Below are 10,800 nucleotides of genomic sequence, written 5' to 3' on the forward strand. Positions count from 1 at the left end.
GCCAAAATCCTGCCTCGGTTTGCGTGTCGTTCCTCTAGTTCTAGTCCCTCGCGTTTCTCTGCGCCCGTCGGGGCCAGTTTTCGAAAGTAGGCAATATATATATCAAAATGCTTAGAATAAAGCCCCGAGCGTGGTTCAGAGGTTGATTTTGTTAAATTTTAAGTCTCACGCAAAACGATGATTTTTAGACTAATTAATTGAGAATTAACCCTATAACCTTCCAGTTATGGATTTCTCTTCCTTAATTAGCCTAACCTGCGTATCTTGCCCCCATTATTCCTACTTCTACCAGAAGCATATATGCATATACACTGAATAATACTTATATATATATATATATATATATATATATATATATATATATAATCATTCAAAATGCACCGTTTACAAAAATTCCGGGTAGAAATTTCCAGGATGTCACAATTTCTCTTGTGTTACTTGGGTGTATTTATTGAAATCTAAAAGTGAGGTCATGGATGTTTTTAAGGATTTTTACATGCTTGTCTTAAATTAATTTTCCAACAAAATCCAAATCATTTGTTCTGATAATGGCACAAAATGCATGTCTAAAAGAATGATACAATATTTAAATTCTCATGGTACAGTGCATCAAACTAGTTGTGTAGGTACTCCTCAACAAAATGGAGTTGTCAAACGCAAGAATAGAGACTTATTGGAAAAAACTTGTTCCTTGATGATAAAAATGCATATTCCAAAAATATTTTGGTCTTAAGGAGTGTTAACATCTGTTTATTGTTAACCGATTACCAAGTGTTATCCTTTAAATCTCCTCTTGAAGTTTTGTAGAGAAAATATATTGACATATCCCACTTAAAGGTATTTTTGTGCATTTGTTTTGCGCATAAGCAAATTCCTTTTCATCATAAATTTGATCCATGAGTTGCCAAATGTGTCTTCTTAGGATACTCATCAACAAAGAAAGGATATAAATGTCATCATCCTGACGTAAATGAAAATTAACTCAGTATTTTATCAATCTATTTTCTACTCTCTTTTTAGAATTTGTAAAGTAGAAAAATGGGAATTTAAAAATATTAGAAAAAAAGAAAAATAAATTTGAAAAAATTATAAAATTATAATAGATATATATAATGAAATGATTACATTAAAACAATGATTATATAAAAAAATGTAACAAAAACTTGACTTGTTTTTTAATCCACATATTCGAAAGCAAGTTGATATATATTAGAGACAAATAATTCAAAAAGGGGGATAACTTTAATTCTGATATACAATTTGTATTCTAATATGATATACATCATGAATGGATATGCTCTTAGACGGAAGGATTTGAACCTTCGAATAGCGTGGAAAATTGTTTGTTACAAGAGTTGTTAAATTTGAGAAACAACATCTTACTATAACAAGTCTAAAGATTGTTTGCAAGATGTTGTTCCTTTGCCTATTTCATATAATATTCCTATGGATTTTGAGTTAATTGTCTCCAAACTCTTCTAACATTGTAATTGATACATGCAACAAACCCACTTGTCCTACCTTTATTGATAAAGATACAAAATCTTACAACACACCTTTAGACACAAATGTAGCTTCATCTGATTGTATTCATTTGATTGCACTCAAGATGAGTTAGTTCCAAGATGTTCATCATCTTCAATATCTTACTCGAAACTAGGCACCTTCACTAAATTTGCAAGATTTTGTTACTTACTCGGTGTGTCACCCAATTGCCAAGTATATCACCTATCATCGGTTCTCCTCAAATCATGCAGCATTTTCTCTCTGCTATTTTTAGTGTGAATGAGCCAAAAAAATTCCAAGAAGCAAAGTCTCACGAAAATAAGGGAAAGACAATTCATGAAGACTGATGTAAGCTCCATTGGAGCTGGTAGGCCTAGGATCTTCTTCATCAATGGACTCCTTTGCTTCTTGGAAGATGAATGGCAGCAGAATGAAGAAAGGAAGAGAGAGAGGAGACGCCACTTCAAGGAGAAGATGAGTCTAGAAGAAGCTCACCACCATAGGAGGCCATGGATAAGAGCTTGGAGGAAGAAGGAGATGAATGAAGGGAGAGGAAGAGAAGAGCATGAAATTTTATGCTCTAAATGAGCTTTGAAATCTGAAGTTTAATATTCAAATGATCAAAGTTGAAAAAAATGCACACACATGATCTCTATTTATAGCCTAAGTGTCACAAAAATTGGAGGGAAATTTGAATTTCAATTCAAATTACACTTGAATTTGAAATTGAATTTGTGGAGACAAACTTTGGAGCCAAAATTTCACTAATTATGATTAGTGAATTTTAGTTATGGTTCAGCCCACTAATCCAAGATCAATTCCAAGATTCTCCACTAAGTGTGCTTAGGTGTCATGAGGCATGTAAAGCATAAAAGACATGCACAAAGTGTGACTATATGATGTGGCAATGGGGTGTAATAAGCAAATGCTCACCTCCCCCTCTAAAATTTAATTGGATTGGGATTTTACCAATTCAATTAAATTTATTTCCAACCACACACATCAAATATTCACTTAGTGCATGTGAAATTACAAAACTACCCCTAATACAAAAACTAGTCTAGGTGCCCTAAAATACAAGGGCTGAAAAATACAATATTTCTAAGGTACCCTACCTACATTATGGAGCCCTAAATACAAGGTCCAAAAATAATGAAACCTTAATCTAATATTTACAAAGATAAGTGGGCTCGAACTTAGCCCATGGGCCCAAAATCTACCCTAAGACTCATAAGAACCCTAGGACCTTCTCTTGCATCTCTGGCCCAATCTACTTGGAGTCTTCTATCCAATACCCTTGTGGGATAGGATTACATCATTCCCTCCCCCTTGAAAAGGATTTGACCTCAAATCCCGAGGTTCTTGAAACTCATTAATTCTTTCCTCAACACCTGTAAAAAGAATAAAAACATATGTATTAGTTATGTTAGGTATGTTAGAGTACGATAAGGACTGAAAACCCCTTTCCTAGCCATCTTCCCATAAGAGAATATAGTTCCTCACCAACTCAATGAGTGGTGTTACAAGTATAGAAAAATATGGAGTGGACTATAATGAGAATCACGCTTGGAGTATTGTTAAACTTCCTAATGGAAAAAAGGTTGTTGGAAGTCGTTGGTTGTATAAAACAAAGTTTAGTTTGGATGACACGATTGATAGGCATAAAGATCTTCTATTGGAGTGGACTATAAAGAGACCTTTGCTCTTGTTGCTAAAATGAACACTATATGTGTTTTGTTGTCCATATATTGTTGTTAATTATGGATGGTCAATGAGCCAAATGGATGTAAAAAATGCCTTCTTACACGGGGATCTTGAAGAAGAAGTCTATATGGAATGACCCCCAGGACATCCAAAAAGTTCAAATTCTTCCTTGGTTTGCCAACTATACAAATCAATTTATGGTTTGAAACAATCTTAATGTGCTTGGCATGTGAAATTAAGTATTATTCTTCAAGAGGTGATTTCTTAAGAAGTAATGCAGATTTTTCTTTATTTGTTTGTTATGTCTTAAATGAAACAAGTGGTAGTTCTTGTTTACGATGATGACCTTATTATTGTTGGAAATAGTAATCATGTTATTTCTCAACTCAAACACGCTTTGCTATCTGTTTTCCTATCAAGGACCTTGGCCACTTAAACTACTTTATGGGAATTGAAATGGCAGTTTCTAATAAAGGTCTCTTTCTTAATAGACGAAATTAGATTCTTGACTTACTTGAAAATGTTGAGATGACACACTTTAAGCTAGCTCTTACTCCATTGGATACTATGCTAAAGCTTGATACAACAAGTGCACCATTACAGGCTATCAATGACTATCAACGATTGATGGGTAAGCTTATTTATCTTACTATTACTCGACCTGATATCTCTAATGTTGTTAGTCTTGCTAGCCAATTTATGCATGCACCTATAGTTTTTTGTTTGGGAATTGTCAAGCTCATTTTATAATATCTTAAAGGGTTTATTAGACGTGGAATTGTTCTAACCAAGAATAGTCACACACAAATAACTTGTTATAGTGATTCTGATTGGGATGGAAATGCACTTGATCGAAAATCTATTACTGGTTATTGTATGTTTGTTGGTGGTAACTGTAACATCCCAATTTTTCTACGTGTGTGTGGCAGACAGTGTGATTGTTTTGTTGTGTGATTGGGTAGTGTTTTTAGACTATTGAAATGGTAGAAAATGAGATATTACCATACGATACTTTAGTATGGTTAAACTCTTAAGTTTTTCAGCTAAAGTATAGAAAGAATAAGGATAATTCAGAGAAAATTCTCTGGTCAAATAATGGTCAACTCATTAATGGTCTCGATGTTAATAATTGGAGTTTGGTCTAGAAATAGAAATTAGAAGCTTGAAAGAAGAAAATTAGAAATTAATGCAAGTAAGATTAGACATTAAGTGGGGATAATTAAGATTGGTTAATGGTGATCTAGATTTCATAGAATTAGAAAAAGGGTAATTAAGTCATAAGAGTTTAAAGGGGGGTGTTTTCGTAAATGACTATACAATTAGTTAAAAAATAGAATTTTAGTTTAATTAGTTGGTGACTAATTAAAGTGTCTAATTATATGATGTAGAATAATTAAAATAAGTTAGAGTTGTAGCACCTTGAAAAATTACAACTTAGACTGACAGAGAAAACTTTGTGTTGTTCCATCTGTGCATGTAAGAATTTAATTTCAGTAGTTATATATTTTTAGTCATTGAATTTTGTTTTATGTGTATGTGTGTGTGTGTGTGTGTGATTGATTTAGTAAAACTTGACACAGAAATAAAAACTATCGGAGCTTGATTTTCATCTATACAAGAATTGCATTGTGCATTGAGTCATAGTGTAATTTGTCTTTGTCTGAGTGGACTCTGTGTAAGGCTCACTCTAAGTATACATATCCCAAGGAAGGTTAGCACACTAATCTAGAAAGATTTGGATAAGATTTATCAGTTTTAGCAAAAGCAGTTTTTACCATTTTTGCCTATGCCTACTTTATCCCATTTATTGTAACAGCCGTAACTTTTAATAAATAAATAAGAAATTAATAAATTAATAAATTAATAAATAAGTAAAAAACATAATTAGGTCATAAATTTCCACTATATAAACCAAATGTTAACCTAGAGCAACTTTTACAAAACACTTTTGTTCCTTTTTCTTCTTCTGACGCACAAGAACCCTAACAGAGCAACCGGAGGAGGAGCTCTAGAGAGCACCAGAAACGCCACAATTGCTAACGAAGAACGATTGAGGGACTACGTCAAGGTAAGGGATGAGTTATTCACACTTGGGGATTAGAATGAACATGTATAAGGATCCCTAGAGGATAAATTTTTGGGTATTTTGGGTTGTTTCTTAACTGATTTTCCCAAATTTATGCTTGTCATGTGACTGAATTTCACTTTTTACAAATTTGATTTATTTACATATATTGCAAGTCTTGATTTCATGTGAATTATTTTCTTGTTTCAATGTTTTGATTTCAATTTAAATTACATAATAATGATCATATATGTAGGCACATTATATGAATTATATGAATTGCTTACCCACGTTTGCCCGGATGCGTATATGACTGATTTTGAATTATATCTATTCATCTAATGAAATCTGATTTTTTTTAGTAGATACATATCTTACTAAATATTAACGCGTATGATTGTTCGTTGTTTGGCGCTTGTAATTTACCATTTTTTTTAGAATGTGTGAATAAATTGTTATCATTGGAATGAAAAATTTGATTCAAATAATTGTATTCTTTTTTTTTGTTTGTAATCAAATTGTTTTGAACCACGCATACGTACTGGGCTTTGTTGAAATATATATATATTTTTTTGCTTGCAATTCACTCACTGTAGCACATTGGTTTTGTACATATATATAAAGCTTGTTTCTTTTTGGGCGAAAGTGCCTATACGGATTCCTCCTGGTACCATTTTGCTGTTGAGATTTCTATAATAATAGTAATAACAAATAAACTAATGTTATAGAAATTATTTTCTTTTCATAAGTAAATAAAATATTATTATAAAATTTTTATTTTATTTCTTTTCAGTTATATAAGCTAGTAATTACAATTATTTTTCTAAAAATGGATGTACAGAAATAAATGGTTGTACAATACTTATGCTTTCCGTTTAAATATGTTGTAAATATTCCTTCATCATTGGTTGTGCAGTAGTTACAGTTTCTGCTTTAATACTATTCAAATATTATTTTATGCAATTATATGTGTTAATAATTGCAAATATTACTTCATAAAGGCTGTGCAACAATTACGGGTTCCGCTTTACAAATTTACATATATATACATATTTGTTAATTCATGTAACTGTGCTATGTATGATATATATTATTACATATAAATATATTTATACGCTTTAAGGTTAGATATATTTCATTGATTATAAATGTGCTTACCTATTAGTTAAATTCTTATTGGTTAATTAATCGAGACTTAGAGGTACATATCATTATTTTATCCCTAAATATTTTGATTTGGTTAATGCGTATATACTACTTGGAATTCATATTACTAATATATTTCAGTTTAATTTATATTTTTGTTGTGTCAAGTAAATGTTACTATTGAATAATATGTGTAGGATGCATGAGATGCGATAAATTATTTTTTTTTGTTGTTCAAATTTTTCAGGTTAGATATATTTTTGTTGTGTTCAAATTTTTTTTTTGGGTTGGACATGAATCAGGGGGGAGAGGCCCTGACGGACTCTTCAGAGTGTAGGCCTTGGGGGTCATCCGGTTTGAGTGCTCCTGTAAGCCTGTGCCGATCCCACATTAGTGAGAGTGACCTGACTTACCTATTGTGAGGCATGTCCTATCATGTACTCCAAGGCGTCCGACGAGGTTTTTCACTGAAAAATGGTACCACATTGCATGTAGGCTTGAGTCTAGAGTAATTGTTGCATAACGCATGTGTTTGACTTTCATTGGGTTAACAATTGTGGTTTGATGTTATTTTCTGGAGTGGATGAACTAGAATGGATGTGCATAATGTATGTGATTTTGTGAAGTAGTGTTAATTATATAAATTCAGCCGTAAGTATTACATGTTTTACATGCTCTAATATTTTATTATATATGAATGTGATAACTCATTCTCGGTGTGTGTTTGTGTTTGGGCTGATTGCCATTTGTTCAGGTGAGCCATCACATGATGAATTCCATGTTAGAGCCAGAGAGACTTAGTCTGTGATAGAGACATGCTCTGATAAGTGTGACATTGGGGCATAGGATTTACTTCGCATGCTATATTTTCCGTAAACGATATAGTTGTGTTATGTTTCTGTTTTAGTTTTTTTATTTTTTATTATTCATTCAGTATGGACGACCTTGTTTTGAGCCCGGATAACTTTGTTGTTTTTATTCGAACAATTTCTACTATGTTTTCATTAAGTGAATGTGAATCCTTTATCTTTTGAAATCAATTTAAAGTCAATATGTTTTAAAAAAAAATTTCCGCATGATTTTATTTCCCTTTATTCGTTATTTGTGAGGGTAGAGGGTGTTACATTTAGTGGTATCAGAGGAGGTCGAACCTTTCGGCCATGTGTGTTATGAGCTTTCTGTGTTTCCTTGTGTACTCTGATGCGTTGCGCTTGTTTTGTTTGATTAGAAGTGTACTCTATTGTGTTGTTATATTTTTTTTTCTTTTTCTCTTTTCAAAGTTTTGTTACTTGCGTGACATAGGAAGAAATGGCTGGGAGAAATAAGCGAGAACGACTCCTTACTGAGGCCTTGAACAACTTGGTGCAAGTTATGGCCAATCAGGGAGGCGGTGGAGGAGCAACTATGTACCATGGTTTAGATCGCTTTCAGAGGAACAACCCACCTACCTTCAAAGGGGGTTATGATCCTGAGGTTGCTGAGGCTTGGCTGAGGCAGATTGAGAAGATCTTCCGGGTGATGGAATGTCTAGACCATCAGAAGGTGTTGTTTGCTCCTCACATGCTAGCAGATGAGGCGGAGTATTGGTGGGAGAACACTTGCCCACGTTTGGAGGGAGCAGGTGGTGCTGTTGTCCCATGGGGAACCTTCAGACAAAATTTTCTGGAGAAGTATTTTCTAGAAGATGTGAAGAATAGGAAGGAGATGGAGTTCCTTGAGCTAAAACAAGGGAGTATGATGGTGGCAGAGTATGCAGTGAAGTTTGAGAACCTTGTAAGGTATTTTCCTCATTATCAGGGGGAAGCTGGGGAAAGGTCCAAATGCGTGAAATTTTTCAATGGCCTTCGACCAAAAGTAAAAATGATGGTAAATTATCACGGTATTCACAACTTTGCACAATTGACTAACATGTGTAGAATCTTTGATGAAGATCAGTGGGAGAAGGCTGCTTTTTACAAGAATGCCAATGCTAGTCATGGGAAAGAGAAGAAGCCGATGACTCACAGTCATGCTAAGCCATATTCTGCCCCTCCTGGGAAATATGGTAACCATTCTGGAGGACAAAGGACTAGTGGAAGACATCACCTAGCTGGTGGGAGTTCTCAGCCAGTTAACAAAGTGTCTCAGCCTGTTGGTAGAGGTGGTGGTGGTACTCCTGCTACACCTACTATGCCAACCCGGTGTGCTAAGTGTGGTAGGATGGGTCATTTTGCTCGTGAGTGCCCTGATAGTGATGTGACTTGTTTCAATTGCCGAGGTAAGGGCCACCTCAGTACCAGTTGCTTACATCCGAGGAGGGAGAAGATGAGTGGAAGTTTGAATAACCAGAACGGACGACCAAAGACCACAGGGAGAGTGTTTGCTCTTAGTGGTGCTGATGTCGCACAGTCTGATGATCTCATTCAAGGTATGTGCTTCATAAGTCAAGTTCCCTTGGTTGTATTGTATGATTCAGGTGCGACCCATTCATTTATTTCTCGTGTCTATGTTGAAAAACTTGCCTTGCCTGTGTCTTCCTTGAAATTTGACTTGATTGTGAATACACTTGCTAGTGGGTCTGTTTTAACTTCTGATGTGTGTTTGCAATGTCCTGTCTTAATTTCTGATAGACAGTTTCTGATTGATTTAGTTGTTTTACCTTTGAGTCAAATGGATGTTATTCTTGGTATGGATTGGTTATCTTCCAATCACGTCTTATTAAATTGTTTTGAGAAATCTGTTGTCTTTCCTGAGTCTGGTGTGAGTGAAGGTGATATGTTTTTGTCTGCTAACCAAGTTGAGGCATCTTTAAGGGAGGATGCACAGGTATACATGATCTTAGCTAGTATGAGTGTTGAGACCAAAACCCCTGTGAGTGATATACCATTGGTGAGAGAGTTTCCAGAGGAGTTTGAAGAGGTGTCAGGATTACCACCTGAGAGAGAGGTCGAGTTCTTGATAGACCTAGTGCCCGGTACTGGACCCATATCCATAGCACCTTATAGGATGTCCCCTGTAGAGTTGAGTGAGCTTAAGAAACAGTTAGAGGAGCTTTTAGAGAAACAGTTTGTGAGGCCTAGTGTGTCACCCTGGGGAGCACCGATGTTGTTAGTTAAGAAGAAGGATGGGACTATGAGGCTATGTGTAGATTATCGTCAGTTGAATAAGGTAACGATTAAGAATAGGTACCCTTTGCCTAGGATAGATGACTTGACGGACCAATTAGTAGGGGCTTGCGTGTTCAGTAAGATAGATCTTAGGTCAAGTTACCACCAGATTAGAGTGAAGCCTGAAGATGTTCTGAAGACTGCCTTTAGGACCCGTTACGGTCATTATGAGTACTTGGTTATGCCTTTTGGTGTGACCAACGCCCCTGGTGTGTTCATGGATTATATGAATAGGATCTTTCACCCCTACCTAGATAGTTTTGTAGTGGTCTTCATAGATGATATCTTAGTGTATTCTAAGACTATAAAGGAACATGAGGAGCATTTGAGAGTTGTGTTGCAAACCCTCAAAGACAATAGATTGTATGCTAAGTTGTCCAAGTGTGATTTTTGGCTAGAGGAGGTGAGCTTCTTAGGGAACGTTATATCCAAGGGAGGGATAGCAGTAGATCCTTCCAAGGTAGAGGCGGTGATGAGTTGGGAGAGTCCTAAGTCAGTGTTTGAGATTAGGAGCTTTCTTGGCTTAGCAGGATACTACCGTAGATTCATAGAGGGTTTTTCTAAGCTAGCCTTACCTTTGACTAAGCTTACTCGTAAGGGTCAAGTTTTTGTTTGGGATGCCTAGTGTGAGAGTAGTTTCCGTACCCTTAAGGAAAGGTTGACCACTGCACCAATTTTAGTGTTACCTGACCCGAGTGAACCTTTTGTGGTGTACTGTGATGCGTCTAAGATGGGTTTGGGTAGAGTGCTTATGCAACGGCGACAGGTAGTGGCCTATGCTTCTCGACAGCTTAAGATACATGAAAGGAATTATCCCACACACGATCTTGAGTTGGCAGCCGTAGTTTTTGCTCTTAAGCTTTGGAGGCATTACCTTTATGGATCTAAATTTGAGGTGTTTAGTGACCATAAGAGCCTTAGATATTTGTTTGATCAATAAGAGCTTAACATGAGGCAGAGGAGATGGTTAGAGTTCCTTAAGGATTACGATTTTGAGCTTAGCTATCACCCAGGTAAAGCCAATGTAGTAGCTGATGCCTTAAGTAGGAAATCCCTTCAAATGTCTGCTTTGATGGTTAGAGAGTTGGACCTCTTAGAGCCGTTTAGAGACATGATTTTGGCATGTGAGATCACCTCTAGTAGCATTAAGTTGGGTATGTTGAGAGTCACTAGCAAACTCTGGAGCGAGATTCGTGAGGGTCAGAAGTCTGACCCATTCTTGTCAGCTCAGTT

General features: G+C 35.5%; 1 protein-coding gene across 1 annotated transcript; it reads left to right on the top strand.

Annotated features, from left to right (window-relative positions):
• The first annotated feature begins 7,729 nt into the window (after window positions 1-7,729).
• LOC114407588 lies at window positions 7,730-9,041 on the top strand. Its single transcript, XM_028370793.1, has 2 exons — window positions 7,730-8,828; window positions 9,031-9,041. Exons 1-2 carry the CDS (start codon window positions 7,730-7,732, stop codon window positions 9,039-9,041), a joined length of 1,110 nt encoding a protein of 369 aa, XP_028226594.1.
• The last annotated feature ends 1,759 nt before the right edge of the window (window positions 9,042-10,800 follow it).

Source organism: Glycine soja, chromosome 1 (assembly GCF_004193775.1).
Source record: "Glycine soja cultivar W05 chromosome 1, ASM419377v2, whole genome shotgun sequence".
Lineage (NCBI taxonomy): Eukaryota > Viridiplantae > Streptophyta > Magnoliopsida > Fabales > Fabaceae > Glycine > Glycine soja.